General features: G+C 41.7%; 1 protein-coding gene across 4 annotated transcripts in view; it reads left to right on the top strand.

Annotated features, from left to right (window-relative positions):
* The first annotated feature begins 302 nt into the window (after positions 1 to 302).
* Positions 303 to 21,678, top strand: part of Spag9 (sperm associated antigen 9) — a 121,410-nt gene continuing 100,034 nt past the window's right edge. For 3 of the 4 annotated variants that reach the window (XM_075991108.1, XM_075991107.1, XM_075991106.1), the window contains exon 1: positions 304 to 749. In XM_075991108.1, the coding sequence (XP_075847223.1) occupies positions 447 to 749 (303 nt within the window). In that variant the 5' untranslated portion in view covers positions 304 to 446. Of the gene's footprint in view, positions 750 to 21,678 lie in introns of all 4 variants that reach the window. The other variant, XM_075991104.1, reaches the window with a different exon arrangement.

Below are 21,678 nucleotides of genomic sequence, written 5' to 3'. Positions count from 1 at the left end.
GCTCGCCTTCTCGTCGGCAAAGAGTTGTCACCCTCCAGAGCCCCTCCCTTTCCTTAGGGAGGGCCCAGCCAACCCACCCTCCCGCAGTCACTCCGTCCACCTCGCACCTCAAATCCGCGCGGCGCAGGGTGTTGGCGTCACAGCCGGCGCACGCAGCTGCAAGGCCCCGCCCCCGGCCGCGCCTGGCCTCCCGCGGGGGCCCCGCCCACCGGGGCGACGCGGCGCCGGCCCCGCCCCACGGGTGACGCGGAGCGCGCGCGGCCGGGCCGCCCCGGCAGTTGGTGCAGCGGCGGTTGGGGTGAGTGCGCTTACCCCACCCCTCCCCTCCTCGGCCCGGGCCCCGGCCCCCATCCCGCGGGGCCCAGCCCCAGCCTCCGCCGTGCCCGTCCCGTGCGGGCCCGTGCCGCCCCTCAGCCGGCGACGCCCGGGACCGCCCGCCTGCCACCATGGAGCTGGAGGACGGTGTGGTGTACCAGGAGGAGCCCGGCGGCTCCGGGGCCGTGATGTCAGAGCGGGTGTCCGGCCTGGCCGGCTCCATCTACCGTGAGTTCGAGCGGCTTATCGGGCGCTACGATGAGGAGGTGGTCAAGGAGCTGATGCCACTGGTGGTGGCCGTGCTGGAGAACCTGGACTCGGTGTTCGCGCAGGACCAGGAGCACCAGGTGGAGCTGGAACTGCTGCGGGACGACAACGAGCAGCTCATCACCCAGTACGAGCGGGAGAAGGCGCTGCGCAAGCACGCCGAGGAGGTGAGGGCCATCGGCGGCGGGGGCGGGGGTCGCGGCCCGGCTGTGGACGCTGGGCGCGCCGGGGTGGCCTCCGAAGGGCAGGCCTGAGGCCAGGGCCCCGGGAGATGCACCCCAGCCTGTTGGGACTCCGGGACCCCGGCCGGCACTGGAAGCCCAGGCAGGCCAGCGAGTGTCCTGGAGAGGGGTGAAGTGGCAGAGAAGGCCCGGGGAGGAAGCGACACCCTGGCAGGAGGGCACCTGGGGCTGCCCGAGGGCGGAGACTTGCGGGCGTCTGGTTGCTTCTTGTTTAGGGAAGTTTCCGACCACCGTAGGCCTGTCGGGTGCCGGTTTAAACTTTTAGCATTGAGGAGGGGGGCAGTACCGTCCTGCCTGTGAGTTCCTCTGCCTCCGGTACCTTTCCAGGGGGCTGCTGCGTTGGGAAGTTAGAGATCTCCCTCTTTCGGTCAGTTGCTTCTTGACATTTAAAGCCTCTTGAGAAGGAAGTCTTATTTTTATGCCTCATGTACCTTGCTTAACACTTTGTCAGCCGCTTAGATGTCGAATAGCAGTGCCCTGTAAGAACATAAAGTACGCTCGTTTTCTTTACGAATGCTCCTCACCGAGGCATTCCCTTCGTATCAGGTGGTAACCTTGGACAGTTCCCTCACAGACAGCCTCCTCTATTTATAAAGACGACTGGGGGGCGGGGTTGAGGAGGTGTGGGTGCGTGTTGCAACACTTCTGTCTGCGTTTGCTTTGCATACTGCAGTTTACAAGTGCACTTGGCTGGCTCTTAGCTCGAACACCTGAGCAGTGACCTTTGTCCTCTCACCTGAATGTGAGCCTTTTGGAACACTGGGCTGTAAATGATCCTCTGGCTTTTTGAGCAAGTTAAGGATTTTAGCCTTCGGGTTGAGTGCCTTGGCATTGTTTCTAAGGAACTTTTCTTTGGCAGTCAAAATACCCTCCTTGTTTTGCTTCCAAGACATCTAGTACACCTAGCTAAATATATGTTGATTGAAGGAAACTAATTATTGAAGGGACCACGTGTTGTTTTTCGAAAATTCGTGACACGTTTGGAGGATGTGAGATTTGTCTGCCAGCTCATTTCCTAGTATTAAGTAGGCAGCACCTTCTAAAAGTTTTTGTCGTATGCATCTCTTCAGGCAAACAATTATTATTTTTTTAAGAAATTCCAATTATAGTGGTGCTCTCTACTCGATTTTGCAGTCCCCCTGTCTTAAAAGAATGACATTGAATTTGCCTAACAAAATTGACTTTTTTTTTTAAATTGACTTTATTTCAAGAGTGTGTCCAAAATATACAGGTAGGGAAGGGTTGAAAAAAAAGATGAGATCACAATTTCTGTTAGTTTCTCAGCTCTCTTTATAAAACAGATCAAGGGCTTTGAAGTGGCTTGCCACTTGTTGGTGCTGAAATAGGCCTTTGCCACGGTGTGGATGCAATTGGAAGAGAGTGGGGCCACATATACGCAGAGGTTAAGAGCTGGCCCAATGTGCCCATCACCTCTGGTAAAGCGAAGTGTTCTCATCGGTCTTAAACTCCTGTCATCCGTGTAAACAGGTAAAATGCCAGAAAACCATCTGTCACAGGATGCAGAATCAGAAAATAAAAGTACTAGACTCTATTTACATTTAATTTCTTAAGTAAATGACCTTAAAATAGGCTATTCACTGAGTTTCTTTAAAATTTATACTTTTTAAGTTACATATTTCAAATCTCCATAAAAAGCCTTTGAATTGAGAATATTGATGAAATTTTAGTTGAACCGCTTCCCAAACCACAAACATAAAACTACTTCATCACCAGCACTCATGTAAGATGATAAGCTGTTTTGCCTGTTCCTAGAAGTTTACTCTTCCAGGCCAATGTACAGAGTGGATTCTTTAATTCTCTCCCTGAATGCTCAATGCCTTTAACTCAGAGATTAAGAGCATGCTCTTATAACAGAAGTGCTCCATGGAGGGTATTGACAGCCAAAGTAATTTGCAAGCATGATGATTGTCCATCTCTAGAGTGTAAAGTAAATTCTGGCTCTTTGTGGAAATTTGGGGAGGTATGGAAATGAAGAGGATGTTAAGGAGTCTGGGAGGTACTGTAATGTCTTGCCTGCAGAAATTGCCAGGAAGGAGGCAGAAATGTAATCTCTCATAATGGTTGTACTTAATTTGAATATACTCCACTGTTTTTGCTTTTATTTGAATTGTGTGCATGGTTAGTTTGTTGTTTCAGTGACTCCTTTGGAGCTGTTTTAGGAACTGGAACATAGCTCAGTGGTAGAGTGCCTGCCTATTCGAACTGGGTTCAATCCCCGGCGTTAGAAAAGTTAAACACTAGCACCAAATAACAGCAAACAAAATACACAGAGGCAGGGTTTAGATATATTTGTGCCAGCTTCAAATGCTAATACAGCCTTTCATCTGCCACTCTTCCCTCTGGGTTCTCTGCCAGGCATCTTTCTCTAACCCAGGCACAGCAGATGCTTTTGCTCATGTTATATCCTTGTCATACAATGTCTTCCCCTCAGAGCCTGACCTGGCTAGCTCTTCCCTTCCTCTCTCCTTTTCTCTCTCCCTTTTCTTTTTTCTTTTCCTTCATCCCTGCCTTCTTCCTTTTGTCCTGACCTGTGCTTTCTTTCTACATGTAAACTTGTTCTTGTCTACATTAGCCTTGAACTTGAAATCTTCTTGCCTCCGCCTTCCAAGTCTTGAGGTTATAAGCTTGTACTATCATTCCCAGCTAGTTTCTGTCAGTCAACTACATGCTCAGTTTAAATTTCACTTTTTCATGAGACTTTCTTATCTGTTATGTACTGTGTGAGCCTTGTGAGTCCATTTATTTGCTTTCTTTTCTTTATTATATATATATATGTATATGTATATGTATATATACATATAGGAACTGGTCTGTTTCCAAGCCTGGTCTAGAACTGACAATTGTGTCTTAGCTTTCTGGGTTCTGGAATTATAGGAGTGTATTACCGTGTCTGGCTCATTTTTCAAACATATACTGTTTATTTATGTGAGCATGCTTGAGGATGGGTGGATGTTTACCAAGGCTCATGTGCAGAGGTGAGAGGTCAGTTTTTCCAGTCTACCATTTTTGTCTTGGGGATCAAACTTGGGTTATAAGGGGCTGAAGAGATGGTTCAGCAGTTAAGGGCTGGTACTGCTCTTGCAGAGGACCCAAGTTCTGTTCTCAGAACCCCTGTTAGGCAGCTCACATCTGACAAGGGGGATCTGAGGCCTAAAGGCTCTGTGGGCACCTGCGGTCACATGCACATACCCACAAGCAAACATACATACACGTAATAAAACAGAAATAATTCTTAGGAATTGGAGAGATAGCGCATTGGTTGCTTTTCTGGATGACCCCAGTCTTATCCCAGCACCCACATGGCAGCTTGCAACAATGTTCCAGCCCCAGGGATCTGACACCTTTTTCTGGCCTCTGCAGGTACCTCATGTGCATATATGCAGACAAAACACCAATATACATAAATCAAAAACTCTAAAAATTATTTTAATTAAACTAAACAAATAAATACATCTTTAAAAAACCCAAAATACTCTTTAGGCTATCGGGCTTGGAGACAAGTGCCTTTACCAGCTAAGTTATCTCACTAGCCTCAGTCTGGGCTTTTCTTGTTTGGTTGGTTTTCTGTTTCTTGAGAGAGGGTTTCTCTAAGGAGACCAGGTTGGACTCGAACTCACAGAGATCCACCTGCCTCTGCCTCCCGAGTGTTGGGATTAAAGGCGTGTGCCACTACTGCTGGGCTATTTTTATTTATTTTTAATTTATTTTTGGTACAGGGTTTCTCAGTGTATCTTAGGCTGCCCTGGAACTCACTCTGTAGACTTAGACCAGGCCGGCCTTGAACTCACAGAGATCTGCCTGCCTCTGCCTCCTAAATGCTGGGATTAAAGGCATGCACCACCACCCCAGGCCTTTATTAGTCATTATTAAAAAACAAAAATTCTGAGCAAGGTATGGTAGTACATGCCTTTAATCCCAGCACTCTGCAGTCAGAGAAAGACCTCTTGGTCTACATAGTGACTTCTAGGCTAGCCATAGGTACTTAGTAAGACCCTGTCTCAAAAACAAAACAAAAAAGCTTTAAAAAAATGTTTTTAACTTTTTGCTTGTTTATTTCATTTTTCCAGACAGGGTCTCATTATGTAGCTCTCGCTGTCCTGGAACTCACTCTGTATAACAGGCTGGCCTCAAACTGACAGATCCACTTCCCTCTGCCTCCCAAGTGCTGGGATTAAAGGCATGCACCATCACCACATGGCTGTTTTTAATTTAAACATGTATATGTGTGGTTTCTATGTTCATTAGGGTGTGTGTTCACATGTGTGTGCCTGCAAAGATGTCAGAGGTTGATGCTAGATATCATTCTAGTTGCTTTCACTTTATTTATTTATTTATTTATTTATTCATTCATTCATTCATTCATTTATAGTTTCAGTGAACCTGAATGCCTGTTTCTTTTCTTGTTTTTGTGATAAACCATTCTGGTAAAAGCAACCTAAGGGGGACTGAAGATATGGCTCAACATGGGACTCAGGTTTGATTCCCATCACCCACATAGTGGCACACAAATCTGTAACTCGTTTCAGGGGATCGGATGCCCTTTTCTGACCTCCATGGGCAACAAGTTCACACATATGGTGTACACACATAACATGCAGGCAAAATATTTATACACATAAATCATTAAAAGAAAAGAAAAAGCAACCTAAAAGGGCTATTAGTCCGTCATGTCAAGGAAGTCAAGGTAGCAGGAGCCTGCAGCAGGCTGGTTACAGTGATCCCACAGTCAGAATCAGATGGATGAATGCATGCTTATAAGTTTCAGCTTGCTCTATTTTATATAGTCCAGGAGCCTTGCCTAGGGAATGTTCTTGCCCACAGTAAAGTGGGTCTTCCAACATCAATTAACAATGTAGTCAAAATAATCATTCACAGTATTCCTGGAGGCCTATCCCTCAGGTGATTCTAAATTCTGTGAGTCAGATAGATTTCTAGCACCTACATGGCTGCTCACATTGGCCTGTAACTCCAGTTCTGGAGGATATGATCTCTTATGACATCCTCTAGCTCATGCATGCATGTGCTACACATACATACACTCAGGAACATATATACACATAAAAATAAAATGTATAAATTTAAAAAATAAAATACTCTATATGGGTGAATCTTGAAGAGCCTGGATCCAAAGTTTGAACTCTTTTTTTGTTTGTTTCTTTTGGTTGGTTTGGTTTTTCAAGACAGGATTTCTCTGTGTACCCCTGGCTGTCCTGGAACTCACTCTGTAGACCAGGCTGACCTCAAACTCATAGAGATCTGCCTACATCCGTCTCCTGAGTGCTGGGATTAAAGGCATGCACCACCATCACTATGACTCAATCTTAGGGAAGCCTACATCTATACTTTTGGGTGTATCTTACTTTCTCAGATACTTTTTTCTCTTAATCCTCATCTTAAGTATGTGTTAAAAAATCTTTATTAAACCTGAGCTCTGCTTCATATAAGTATAATAAAATGCTGTTTTGTATCTTCAGTGGAACAAAGGGTCGGTCCCTCTCTTTTCAAAGAATCAACTTTGGTGCTAACCTCTTTATTCTTTTTGGAATGCTTCCTTTCACTTCTGGAAAACAGCTTTGTGTAGTCCAGGCTACCCTAGAAGTCAAGAATAATCTTGAATTAACGATCTTCCTGCTTCTACCTCCCAAGTTTCTAGTATTATAAACATGTACCATGCCACCATTTCAGGCTTGGTTTTTGTTTGTCAGTATGTGTGAGTGCATGCGCCTGTATATGCTGCACGGGGAGGCTAGAACAAGGTCTTCAGTGTTCTCTACTAATTTCTGCCTATTCTTTTTTTTTTTTTTTGGGTTTTTTGAGACAGGGTTTCTCTGTAGCTTTAGAGCCTGTCCTGAAACTAGCTCTTGTAAATCAGGCTGGCCTCGAACTCACAGAGATCTTCCTGCCTCTGCCTCCTGAGTGCTGGGATTAAAGGCTTAAAGGCGTGCACCACCACCACCTGGCTCTGCCTATTCTTGTAAGGGAAACCTGCGGCGTATTTTCTCAACTAGGCTAGAGCCAGCAAGCCCCAGTGATTTTCTGTCTTGAATTTCTTAGCGGTAATTACAGTCATAGGTGTGACACCTTGCTTGTTATGTGGGTGCTAGGATTTGAACTTGACTCTTCATGATTGTGCAGCAAGCACTTTTAACTGCACAGTCATCTTTATAGCTCCACCCATTATCTACCAGGACAGGACAGGCTCCAAAGCTACAGAGAAACCCTGTCTTGAAAAACAAACAAACGAACAACAACAACAACAACAAAACCCAAAAAAACCTTTCTGCCAGCCATGGTGGTGTAGACCTTGGATTTGCCCAGTTGGTTCCAAGGATTATGGAATCAAACCAGGGTCATTAGGCTTGGCAGCAAGTTTTTTTTTCTTCGGTTTTTAGAGACAGAGTTTCTCTGTGTGACAGTCCTGGCTGATCTGGAACTCACTTTGTAGATAGACTGCCTTGAACTCACAGAGATCCACCTGCCTCTGCCTCCCAAGTGCTTGGGACCACTGCCCTATGCTGCAAGCATTTTTCACCCATTTCACTGGCCTTTACTTTTTAGGATCTTATGTATCCCAGACTACTTGTAAGCAGCGTTTTTCATTGGGACTACTGATTAGCTCTTTTCTGCTAGCCCACTTCCAAATAATCACTCAGGGACTTATGATTAATTATAAATGCTTGTCCAATAGCTCAGGCTTATTACTAACTAGCTTTTAATTTTTAAAAAAATTTTTGTTTTAGGCCGGGCGGTGGTGGCGCACGCCTTTAATCCCAGCACTCGGGAGGCAGAGGCAGGCGGATCTCGGGGAGTTTGAGGCCAGCCTGGTCTACAAGAGCTAGTTACGGGACGGGCACCAAAGCTACATAGAAACCCTGTCTCGAAAAATCAAAAAAAAATTTTTTTTTGTTTTTTTGAGACAGAGTTTTTCTGTGTAGCTTTGGTGCCTGTCCAGGAACTAGCTCTTGTAGACCAGGCTGGCCTTGAAATCACAGAGATCCTCCTGCCTCTGCCTCCCAAGTGCTGGGATTAAAGGCACGTGCCACCAGTGCCCAGCCTAACTAGCTCTTACAACTTAAATTAACCCATTTATATTCTACATTTTGCCATGTGGCTTTACCTCTCTTTCATCTCACACTTCCTGTTTCCTCTCTGAGTTTGGCTGGTGAATCCTCTGACTCCACCCTCCTTCTTTCAGGCATTCTTTCTGCCCTAAAAATACTGCCTACCCATCAGCCAATCAGCTTTTTATAAACAGTGAAGGCAATATATATTAACAGTGTACAAAGATTGTTCCACAGCATTTCCCCTCTTTTGTATAGTTAAAAAGGAAGGTTTTAACTTTAACATAGTAAAATTATATACAACAAATTTATCAAGTAAAAATTACAGTTACAATATCCAGTCCATTTGTATTTGGCAAAACTTGAGAAAATATTATTTATCTTATCATTGTTTTTTGGGGGGTTCGAGACAGGGCTTCTCTGTGTTATCTTTATCTCAAGTTTTATACCTAATTTACCCTATTATCATAACTAAGGAAAACTTTGACTATCTAGTCTTCAACTCTATCAAAGACTCCAGAAGGACGAAATGTTACCTCATGTCAGGGATATCTGACTGCCTGGATAGTCATCCAGAGTTCTGTAACATTGGGTCATCCATCATTGGCCTACTGGCCTAGTATATTTGACAGACTTTTCTGAGAAACAGGGAATTTTGAAGGACTGTTCTACCTTGTCTTGCCAAATTTTGGCAGTTACTTTTTTTTTTTTGCATCCTGCTGGTCCAGTTTGGACTGTGTACTATCAGCAATTGAAGCAAGGGCAGTTTTTCCCCCCAAATGACTAGCTTTTGCTATAAAGAAAGCAAAATCTATATTGATGTTCTTCAGTGCCCATAATTTTCTCGGAAGTAAATTGGTGTTGCCAGGAGCAAACATATCTCACTGTCAAGAAAAGTCGTATGTTATTACATTTTAAATTCCATATTCAGTAGGTCTTTGAAGTGTTTGAAGATTATATATCTAAAATATATCTCTGTGTGATCTAGAAAACATAACTAACATGACTGTACGCTTGATAGTTATAGGTGACTATTAACCCATATTTCTATATTATCCTAAATAGCTTTCAAGGACTAAAAGTTCACATTGAATAATTAAATGAGCTTCATAGGTACAAGGTATACAGGTACAATACCTCAAACAAGAGTAGAAACATACAGACAGTATAAAAATAACTTTAAATTTGTATTAATAAGTCCAAATCCATACCAACATAAAATATTTTGATATTAATAGTTGTTTTCTGGATTAAAGTATATTCAATAATCTACCTTTTTCCCTATCATTCCTATATCATATCCCCCTTTTTCCTTTGGAAAGAGATCTTTGAATTTATATCTTTTGTTTAGCTGTTTGTTTGTTTGTTTGTTTTGCTAAGACCAATTACAATTTGTAACCAAACCCCCTTAAGTGATTTCAAATACACATAAACCATCTTTTGGGAATGTGGTGTCATTTTCTACACTACTTCCTGTTGTCTGTGGGCATTGGCATCTTTGGGGGGCCCTGAGAAAATTCAGGATAATGGTTAAATCTTGGCTGGAGTAGTTTGTGAGGCTGGACCATCTCAGCAGCCTAGAAGCTGTTTTGAATGCAGAACAGAGGCATTTTGAGATACTGGATCACCTGGGCCATTTGTTTTCATTGGTGTTTGGTCCCCTTGCTCTGAAAATACATAAACTTTTAGCAGTAACATAATATCTGTATTAGTATAAGTATAGACTATGTTGAATACAAGTTAGTCAAAGGTCATTTTTGGCTTACTTTTGAGCAGGTAAAATATACATTATATGTTTTGTGGTTTTTCTAGTTTATTTCTTTATGTCTGTAGCCAGGATTTTCAGGGGGTCTTTCCAATCAAACCTGATCCATATCAACCTGGAATGAATCCACAGCCTCTCATTTCTTGTGGAAATAAAAGCATATAACTTCTTACCCAAAGTAACATCTTTTGACTTCCTAGGATTGAACTCAAGTTGGCAGGCTTAGCTGCTGAGTTACTGTTCCATCCCAACTCTACCTATTGACTGATTGATTGTATTTGTTGTAGGATGCAATTCTGGATTGCCTTTTAGGTCCCAACTATGGGTTATGGTGGTTTCATATCTTCCCACAATGAAGTGTCTTTCCCTTCTCTTAGCACCTCACCTATCATATCAGACTAACCTAGTGCTTTTATTTTTCCACCAAACTGGGGAGTCAGTGGGCACTAAATAAGTGTCTTTTTGGTTAAATGGATAAATATTTAAAGGTCAAGTTACTAAGCCTAAGCATTTAAAGTTTTCTTTGTGCATTCAAATTTTTGTCCCTTACTGTCGCTACCAAGTGAAGCTAAAACTTCCAAACTTCCAAAAAGTTCATCTTTTGACTTATTTATAGACAGAAAAACTGAGGTCAGAAGAGGGCACTGGATCTCCTGGGGCTAGAGTTACAGAGTGTTGTGAATCACCATATAGGTGCTTGGAATTGAACCTGTGTTCTCTACCAGAGCAACCAAGTCTTTTTTTTTTTTTTTTTAGATTTTTATTATGTATATAGTGTTCTGTCTGCATGTTTGCCTGCACACCAGAAGAGGGCACCAGATCTTATTATAGATGGTTGTGAGCCACCATGTGGTTGTTGGGAATTGAACTCAGGACCTTTGGAAGCAATGTTCTTAACCTCTGAGCCATCTCTCCAGCATTTTTTTTTTTTCGGTAAAGGTTTTTTAGGTTGTTTGAGACAGGGTTTCTCCTTGTAGCCCTAGCTACCTGGAATTCACTCTGTAGACTAGACTGGCCTCAGACTCAGATCTGCTTGTGTCTGCCTCCAGAGAGCTGGGATTAAAGGCATGTACTACCAGCACCTGGCTGCAATCAAGTACCCTTAACTGCTGAGCCCTCTCTCCAGTTATGAAGAAATATTTAAATAGGACAAAATGCTACCATTATGGATTTATCATTTCAAAATATTACTGTCCTTTTTCTGTGGGTTTTGTTTTTTTATTTGCTATTTATTACATTTTATTGTGTGCGCGCACATGTGCGAGTGCAAGACTTGTGTGTGGAGATGAGGACAGCTTGGGGGAGTCGGTCATGCGGCTTCCAGAGACAGAAAGCTCCTTTACCCACTGAGCATCACACTGGCCCTTTTATCTCAATACAGCCAAATCACGTGTCTCTAAGTATCACTTCTCTTTCATTTGCTTCTCTGACTGTTACTAACCACATGGCACATCCCACGTGGAAGTTAGAGGGCAACTTGAAGAAATTGGTTCTCGTCTTCCATGGCGTTAGTCCTGGGAATTGAGCTCAGGTGATTATGCTTGTTGGCAAGTGCCTTTTCCCACTGAGCCGTTTCACTGGTCCTATCCCTTTTTTGTTTGCTTGTTTGTTTTTTAGATTTTATTTTTATTTTTATTTTTTTGCTTGTTCTTTTATCTGTGCACCATGAGTTTGCAGTACTTGTGGAGGCTTGTAGAAGGCATCGGATATCCTGGGAACGGAGGTCCAGGCAGTTGTGAGCTGCCATGTGAATTCTGGAAATTGAATATTGAGTCTTCAGGAAAAGCAACCAGCACCTTAACCACTGGACCATCTGTCCAGCAATCCCCCTCCCCCATTTTTTAAACAAACAAAATAGTCTTTACGTATGTAGTCCAAGTTGGCTTGTAACTGTGGTGACCCTCTACTTCCTAAGTGTTGGGATTACTGACATGTACTACCATGCCTGACTCCATTTCTCTGATAATGAAAGCTATTTTCTTTATCATTATATTATATTCCACAATTATTTCTGTAATAACATTTATTTGTATTCATAAGAGCTTCCAAAAGAAGCTGGATTCTAGGTTTTAGAATATGGTGTGAAAACTTAATTAGATATGGCTACATTGCTTGTCAAAGAAGATTTCTATTTCTTTGTGGTTGCTTCAGACAGTTTTTCTGTGTAGCCCTGACTGTTCTGGAACTTGTTCTGGATGCATAAAGATTCACCTGCCTCTGCCCCCTGTGTACTGGGATTAAAGACATTCACCACCAAGCCTGGCCTGGCATGGAATTTCCATTTCAGGTGAAAGAGATTGGAAAATCTGGTTTAAAGTACTGATTGTAAAAATGTTTATGAGACAGCCAGAAAATTGAATAGTAACTAAGTTATTTCCTGTTAGTTTATTGAGGATTGGGAAATGGTGCTATCCTAACTTACTTTCCTTCAGCACATCATAGCTAGGCTTTCTTATAAAGGTGTATTTCTTGTTACTAACTGGTTACTCTAAGGTATAGTTTTTAAGAAAGAAAAAGTGTTTGGTTCTTCTTTGTATTTTAGATTTTTGAGAGCTCCTTATTCTTGTTTTCTCTTCCCCTCCCTCTTTTAAAAATAGCCTACAGAATGTTCTGGTTCTGTGGGAGCAGTGACTTTTCCCTGTCTTTGACTATATTAATTATAGTTTTCATTTGTCCCTGCTTTGTCTGTTTTCCTCAGAATTCCCTTCCCACTCTTCTAATAGTTTTGGTCTCTCTTGTTTTCAAGTGTTTGATAACCATTAATTATCTTTCTTTATTTTGTTTCGTTTTGGTTTTTTTTTTTTTTTTTTTTTTGATTTTTCGAGACAGGGTTTCTCTGTGGTTTTGGAGCCTGTCCTGGAACTAGCTCTTGTAGACCAGGCTGGTCTCGAACTCACAGAGATCCGCCTGCCTCTGCCTCCCAAGTGCTGGGATTAAAGGCGTGCGCCACCACCGCCCGGCTTTTTGTTTTGTTTTTTAAACAGGGTCTCACCAAGTAGCTTCAACTGTCCTGGAACTCACTTTATAGACCAGGTTGTCCTTGAACTCAGAAATCTACTTGCCTCTGCCTTCAGAGTGCTGGGATTTTTTGTTTGGGTTTGTTTATTTTTCAAGACAGGGTTTCTCTAAGCGGCCCTGTCTATTCTGAAACTCACTCTGTAGACTAGGCTGTCCTTGAACTCACAGAGATCGCCTACCTATGCCTCTGCAGTACGGGATTGTGCACCACCACTGCCTGGCCAAAGTACTGGGATAAAGGCATGTGCCAACACATCTGACTGACTTCAACAGGCTTTTTATTTTGCTTTGGTTTGGATTAGGATTTCTCTGTGTGCCCAGGTTGTAGATCAGGCTGACCTGGAACTCAGAGATCCGACTGTCACTACCTCCCAATTCTAAAATTATAGGCACGTGTCATCACCTGGTAACTTCAGCAATTTAACATCAAATTAATATTCCCTCATGTGGGCCTCTACTCACTATATTTTATATCTCCACTATAATTTTTTGAGACAGTGTCTCATTATGTAACTCTTGTTGGCCTCAAATTCCCTAGTGCTGGGATAATAGGTAAGTTCAACTCCACTATAAAAGTTTACCAAAGACTACGTATTGGTATATCTCTAGGTATAAAAACAATAACTTGTACCATTTATCAGGCCTACAAGTTAGACAAGAAATGATTATTGTTAATAGTAGAGTGTTATTGTTTGGTTTTGACTATGTACCTGGGCTCAGTCCAGGGCCTTGAATGGTAGGCAAACAGTCTGCCACTAAGGTATTTCCCAAGTACCTTTTTCTTTTTCTTTTTTTCCTAGTTTTAGACAAATTCTCAGTAAATGGCCCTGTCTGGCCTTGAATTCACTGTGTAGCACAAAACAAGGTTTACTTGAACTTGTATTCTTCTTGTCTCACACTCTTCGGCAACTGAAAGTATAGGCCTTTCGCACTAGGCACAACCCATATGCTGTTGGTTTTTGTTTTTGTTTTTGAGACAAGGTCTAAGTCAATAGTCAATGTTAACTTAAAACTCACTATGCAGGGGGCTGGAGAGATGGCTCACAGGTTAAGAGCATCTGCCTGCTCTTCCAAAGGTCCTGAGTTCAATTCCCAGCAACCACATGGTGGCTCACAACCATCTGTGATGAGGTCTGGTGCCCTCTTCTGGCCTTCACGCATACAGACAGAATATTGTATACATAATAAATCAATAAATATTAAAAAAAACCCTCACTATGCAGCCTAAACTGGCTTCAAACACACGAGAATCCTTCAGGCTCAGCTTCCGTAGTGCTGGGATTACAGGTAATAGCTACTTTCTTAGTCACTCTTCTTTTGCTGTGAAGAGATGCCATGACCAAGGCAACTTTTTTTTGTTGGAAAACATTTAATAGGGGACTTGATACCATTTCAGAGGGTTAATCCATTTTCATCAGGTGGGTAGCATGGCCACACACATGGCACTGGAGCAGTAGCTGAGAACTCGCTGGAAAGAGAGAGAGAGAAGAGAGAGTTTGAGCCTGACATGGGGTTTTGAAACTCCAAAGTCCACACTTTTGATACATTTCTGCCAGCAAGACCATACCTCCTAAACCTTGTAATCCTTTTCCAAACAGTTCCACTCCCAATGACAAAGCATTCAAATATAGGAGCCTGTGAGGACCATCTTCATTCGGACAACCCAACCACCATGCCTGGATCCATACATTTCCCCAGTTGTCCAATAAATGTAATTATGTATAGTTTGATATTTCAGTCCAAAACAGTGACCTATATAATTATTCTTTTAAAGTTTCTTTCTTTCTTTCTTTCTTTCTTTCTTTCTTTCTTTCTTTCTTTCTTTCTTTTTTTTTGGTTTTTCGAGACAGGGTTTCTCTGTAGCTTTGGTGCCCATCCTGGAACTAGCTCTTGTAGACCAGGCTGGCCTCGAACTCCCAGAGATCCGGTTGCCTCTGCCTCCCGAGTGCTGGAATTAAAGGTGTGCGCCACCACTGCCCGGCTTAAAGTTTCTTTAACATGTAGTCGTTGTCCCCCTTTTTTACGTGTGTGTGTGTGTGTGTGTGTGTGTGTGTGTGTGTGTGTGTGTGTGTAGGTCAAGAGGCTGGTGGCCTCTGATGTCAGAGGTTGCTGTCTTCCTCTTCATTCTCCACCTTTTTTGTTTGTTTATACTACCAGAGTTTAGGATTTTTTTCCTAAAGATATTGAAGCAAAAATCTTACTAAAACATTTTTTAAAATTCCCCAGTATAAAAACAAACATACAGGCTGGAAAGATGGCTCAGTCTGACTGCTCTTCCAGAGGTCCTGAGTTCAATTCCCAACAACCACATGGTGACCATCTGTAATGAGATCTGGCGCTCTCTTCTGGCCTGCAGGTATGCATGCAGACAGAACACTGTATACATAATATATATTTAACACACACACACACACACACACACACACACACACACACACACACACACACCAAAACCCAGAAACTCTTTGTTGGGGGAAAAGTGTTATACATTAGTTGAAGCAATATAAATTCTGACTTGTCTTTTGAGGACTTTCTCACTGAATTTGAAGCTCACTGATTGGTCTAGACTGTCTGACCAGTGAGCTCTGAGTATCACTTGTCTCAATTACTGCACTTGGTGTTCTTGTGAGTTCTGAGCATCTGAACACAGGTCCTCAGGTTTATGCGATCAGCACTTTGCTCACTACCTCCCCACTTCTCTGAGATGGGTTTTGATACGCTGAGATTCTCCTTTTTGTTGTATATGATATATTTCATGCTTGTGTGGAATTAACTAAAAATGGAAATAATTTCTTCCCCCTGCTCTACAGACTAAGTAAGGGTGTTTTGTCTTGGAGGCTGTCTGGCAGCAAGTAAGCCTGTTATTTAGTGGTGCTAGTTTTTAGACAATTGCTATACTCAATGTACTATTTAAAGGGCTTTCCAACCTTTGCTGGCCTCCTGTATCTTACACCAGAGAACAGCAGCCTCTAAGGATTTTTTCTTTTTAAACTTTGGGATTTTGCCTTTTCAAAGAGAATTCATTTGTTTTTCTGTAGAACATTAAGGGCAAAACAGTCCCTATGAGCCATCTGGACACAGAGCATTTTGCTTCATCACAAAGCTGATTCTTCTTTAGATCCTGACATAAGTTGGTATTGTCCACTTTTTTTTTTTTGGCAGTGTCTGGTTGATTCCAGGAGTCTTCTGTCTAAAGTTACATCAATATTGTTGCTGGCCTGGTAGCTGTTAAGATGGAAAAGGGTGTCTAGTGAAGATGTATTTATTTTACATATAGAAGATTCCCATTCACCGGCCCTTATTGTCTGCCTGTCTTGCTTAAAAGAGTGTATGAGAGAGATAGAGGCAGAGAAGAATGGGGAGAGGTTTTATGCTTTAGCATATTGTAGGTGTTGAGCAAACTCTTATGCTGGGGGTGGAAAGCCAGAATTTCCAGAGGTAGTCATTAGTCATTTAGTAGTAAATAGAAAAACTGCTTCCTTCTCACCATGATTTTGTCAATTCTCTAACCTCACCATGATTGTTCTGATGCTAGGAGCCAAGTATATTTCAGGGTGTCCAACTTCAGAAAATCATGCCATTAGAAACATGGTAAGTCATATTAAATCAGTTACAAAGGTCCTTAAACATAAGTATCTATTTAGAGTTGTTTCTTTTTTAAGATGTCTCTGGCTTCCAGCTATGGTGGCATATAACAACTTGAATTTGAAGGAAGCTTCTAAAATCCTATTTTATTTTTGACAAAATGATGTTATATACAAATTATAAGAACTATAGGGCTGGTGAGATGGCTCATCACTTGCTGCAATAAGCTTTTCTTTTTCTTTTTTCTCTTTTTCTTTTGGTTTTCTCTGTAACTTTGGAGACTATCATGGAACTAGCTCTTGTAGACCAGACTGGTCCTGAACTCAACAGAGATCCGCCTGTCTCTGCCTCTCGAGTTCTGGGATTAAAGGTGTGCACCACCACTGCCCAGCTTGCAATAAAGTTTTCAATTTGAATTTGATCTCTGTAATCTAGGAAAAGGTAGAAAGAAAGAATTGATTTCACAAATTTCTCTGGCCTCTGCATTCTGTGACATATGTGAGCTCCCTCTTCCATACGTATCTCTCTCCTCTCTCTCTCTCTCTCTCTCTCTCTCTCTCTCTCTCTCTCTCTCTCACACACACACACACACACGCACACGCACACGCACACGCACACGCACACGCACACACACACACACACCAGTAATTATGACAACAATAATAATGTTTGAAAAACAGGTTGTATTTTCCCTAATAATTGACCAATGTTCCAGAAAGGACTTTGGGTAGTCTGGTTCATCTTTCCCTAGGGAGATGGAATCACTATCAATCAGATTACATGGACTGAAGAGAATTACCATGAAACAAGGAGAGAAATTTTCTCATAGGAGGACATTGTGTGTAGACAGAAAACGCTGTTTCTTATGTGATTAAAAAAGCTTGAGTTAGCCGGGCGGTGGTGGCGCACACCTTTAATCCCAGCACTTGGGAGGCAGAGGCAGGCGGATCTCTGGGAGTTCGAGACCAGCCTGGTCTACAAGAGCTAGTTCCAGGACAGGCTCCAAAACCACATAGAAACCCTGCCTCGAAAAACCAGAAAAAAAAAAAAGCTTGAGTTAGGTGTGGTAGCTTGTGTTTACAGTCCAGGCACTTGTAAGGCTGAATCAATAGACCTACCTCAAGTGTGAGGCCAGCTTGCACTATATAGTAGTTCTGTGTCATCAAGGGCTGCATAGTGGGGTCTTGCCTCAAACAAAATAGAGAATAAGAGAAAAGAAAATGTGTAAGGATTAATAAATTTAGTAAAGGATTAAAAATGGCACTTTAGGCTGTGTGGTGGTGGCACAAGCCTTTAATCTGAGCACCTGGAAGGCAGAGGCAGGGAGATCTCTGTGAGTTCAAGGACAGCCTGGTCTACAGAGGGAGTTCCAAGACAGGGTCCAAAGCTACAGAGAAACCTTGTTTCAAAAAACAAACAAACAAAAATCACTTTAAATCTAATGAATGTTTATTGTTATGCTAGTTGTACCACTTATAATAACCAAGCTATGGAACAAGTCGGTAGATGAAAAGATAAGAAAATGTGTGTGTGTGTGTGTTTGTGTGAGTGCACGTAAAATATAGTTTTATTTGGCCATAGAGAAGAATGAAATTATGTCATTTTCAGGAAATGTGGAACTGAAGATCATGGTAAGTGAAATAAGCAGAGTCACAGAAATAAATATCTCAAGTTTTCTCTCATTTGTGAAATCTAGATTTAAATGTGAATATGTACATATGTATAGCTCTCTGAGATGAAACTCTAAGGGGACTATGAGGGAAAAGGAAGAGATCTGGAGGAGAGGAGATGAGGAAGTCAGGGAAGGTAAGAATGGGAGTAAGAAACTTAGAATATCCAGCAGAACATGAACTTAACCGCATACATATCATGTGGCATGGAAACAGAAGGGGAGTACTTGAAGAAAGGAAGGGACTAGTGGAAATAAGAGTGTATTTAGTGAAACTTAATTTTCCTCTTTTCATGTTTGTGGTTCTTTGGTTTTTGATTTGTTTTTGGTTGGTTCTGTGGAAAGTACTCTACCATTGAGCTATACTCCTCAGCTAGTAAACCATAAAATTTCTCTTTGTAATTTATAACATTTTCTATGTAAATTTCAGTTTTTACTCTGCAACTTTTGTTACTGATTTGCTTAACAAACATTTTGGAACCTGATGTATGCTGTCATTACTTTTCTCACTGATGTTATATCAGTGCGTACAACAGTGCCTTTATGGAACCCACATTGTGGCAAGGGCAGGCACATATTACTATTTAATGTACATAAGGTAAAATATTAAAATATTTAGTATGGGGTTTGGGAATAATTGGTCTGAAGAAGAGTAAGGAGGGTAAATAGGAAGATGAGGAAGGTTTCAGTAAGAAGGTGATGTCTGAACAAAGGCATGAAGGGCAGTAAAGAGGGAGCAAGCTTTTGGTTATCTGGGAAGGAGAATTCCAAATAGCAGGAAACAATACTACTAAGCTTCAGAATACTACAGACACTCACAAGGAGCTTGATATCAAACAAGTAGGAAGATGGTGGGGAAAAGGTTGTGTGGGTTCCAAGAGGCCCATTGTAAGGGGTGTGGTAGATATTTAAACCATCAGGTTTTGAGCAGAAGAGAAAGTCTGACTTGCTTTGAAAGGATGCACTTCACTATTCTGCATTGTAGAGGATCAGGGAGAAAGTGAAGAGACCATTCAGGAGGTCTATGTTAGAGCAATAATTCATACAGTAGATAAAGATGCCACAGATCAGGCTTGTAATGGAGAACATGGAAAGGGGTCACATACGAGACAGATTTGCCGATAGATCTGATAAGAACTATTAAGGAAAGAGAAGTGTCAAAGTTGACCCTAAAATTTTAGGCATGAATACAGTCACTTAATGGACCAGAAATCAAGAGAGGATCAGGTAGGTTTTAACACACTAAGTTTAAGGTGTGTTTATTAGAATCTAAACGATGTTGCCATGTAAATAGGCTGTAAACATACACATTTGAAGTTTAGGTTTGTAATATAGAAATTTAGAAGCTGTCAGCATATAGTTATAATTTAAAGCAATGTAACTAGATGAGCTCTGACTGGAGAGATGGCTCAGAGCTTAAGGGCACTGGCTACTCTTCTAGAGGTGCTGAGTTCAATTCCCAGCAACCACAGAGTGACTCACAGCCATCTGTAATGAGATCTGGTACTCTTCTCTGGCATGCAGGCAGAACACTGCACACATAGATAGATAGATAGATAGATAGATAGATAGATAGATAGATAGATAGATAGATAGATAGATAGATAGATAGATAGATGAGCTTACCAAAGAAAAGAGTAAACAAGGAGGGGCAGGGAGATGGCTAAGTGGTAAAGAGCTTGCTGCACAAGTATAAGGACCTGAGTTTGAATCCCAAGAGCCCACATAAAATTAGGTAAGACAGTACAGGTTGGATAGTATAGGAATACCAATGTTCCTATAGTGAGACAGGTTCATACACAAAAGAATCCCTTGAGGCTGATGGGTCAGCTAGCCTGTCACCAAACAGTAATGAACAACAACAAAACATTGTCCTGAACCAATACCTGAAGTTGTCCTCTGACTTCCATAGATGCACCTGCCTTTACACATGAACATATGTGTGTGCTCATACACACATATGTGTGTGTGCATGCATGCATACACACACAGCTACACCATGAACAAGGAGGAAGCCAGTTGCTATGGCACACACTGTAATCCCACCTGCTTGGGAGGGAGGCTGAAGCAGGAGGATTGTGAGCTTTAGGCCACCTGGGCAACATTAGTAAGGTCCCACTTCAAAAAACAATTTACAGGGCTATTAAGATAGCTTAGTGGATAAAGGCATTGCTTCTCAACAATGCAAGCTGGAGTCCTGGGTTCCAGCCCTAAAACCCATCTAAAGGTGGAAGGAGAGAAGAAACTCCACAACATTGTTCTCCAACCTTCAACACACATGCAATGACACATGTACAAGAACTTATGTGAGTTTTAAAAATTATAACAAACAAATGGAACAGAAAATGTGTCCAAGGATAGAGCACTTAAGTGTGAAGAAATTGAGAAGTAACCAGTAAAGACTACCAAGAAAGAGCAACCAGAAGATAGAAGGGAAACAAGGAAAGCCAAACAGAAGGAAGAAACTGGTTGTCAGACACTGCTGATGTAACAGTTAAGGAGAATGAGATTTAGTGATTTCATTTAACTAATCTTTTCTTAAATTATATTTGATTGGTAGTGTTATTTCTAGCCCAGGTTCTTTTTTGAATGTAAACCTACATCATTAGATAAATCCACAAAATTGCTTATTGTTGATCTTTCATATTTATTTATTTTGCAGTGCTGGAAGTAGAACCCCTACCTCCCATATGTTAGGCAAGCACAACACCATTGAGCTACACCCCAACCCCAATATCTCTTGTTTAACATTCACTTAGCAAATATGAATTATTCTGTTATTTTTGTATCTTCTGTATATACTATGAATTAAAGATTTGTTGTCAACTCATTGAATTACAAGACTACTAAAAGACTTAGTTGTAGTGGGATATGTGTATTTCCTTTGGATGTCTGCTTTGTGAAATGATAGCACCTTACTAAATAAATTGTTATATTTTTACTTTGGTATAATTTTTAGAAAAGTTTCAAATCAATTGAATTCATGATTTTTGAGCTATCTTAGATACTGCTTTATGCATACACACAAGTACAATTGTTATTATTTTTTCTTCTTCTTTTTTTTTTTTTTTTTGGTTTTTTGAGACAGGGTTTCTCTGTGGCTTTGGAGCCTGTAGCTCTGTAGACCAGGCTGGTCTCAAACTCACAGAGATCCGCCTGCCTCTGCCTCCCAAGTGCTGGGATTAAAGGTGTGCGCCACCATCGCCCGGCATTATTTTTTAAAGATTTTTTTAATGTACAGTGTTCTGTCTATATATATGTCTGCAGGCCAGAAGAGGCACCAGATCTCATTATGAATGGTTGTGAACCACCATGTGGTTGCTGGGAATTGAACTCAGGACCTCAGCAAGAAGAGCCAGTGCTCTTAACTTCTGAGCCATCTCTCCAGCTGTATAATTTTATAATTTTTTTAAAATTTATTTTGTGTGTGATAGTTTACATGCACAGGTCAAAGGACAAATTTCAGGAGTTAATTTTCTCCTCCTACCATGAGGTTCCGGGAATCAAATTCAGGTTGTCAGGCTTGGTGGTAGATGGCTTTATTGAGTCATATTGCCAGCTCTTGTTTGTTGTTGTTTTCATGTTGGGATTTTTGCATGCGTGTGTGTGCACCACATACGTACCTGGTGCCTTTGAATCCCCTGGGACTAAAGTTACAGAAGAATGTTAGCTGCCATGTGGGAACTAGAATTGGAATGGGGTCCTCCGGAAGAACAACCAGTGCTTTTAACCTTG

The sequence above is a fragment of the Microtus pennsylvanicus genome, chromosome 11, assembly GCF_037038515.1.
Source record: "Microtus pennsylvanicus isolate mMicPen1 chromosome 11, mMicPen1.hap1, whole genome shotgun sequence".
Taxonomy (NCBI): domain Eukaryota; kingdom Metazoa; phylum Chordata; class Mammalia; order Rodentia; family Cricetidae; genus Microtus; species Microtus pennsylvanicus.
Note: the sequence above shows the minus strand (reverse complement) of the source record. Positions and strands in the feature narration are given on the sequence as shown.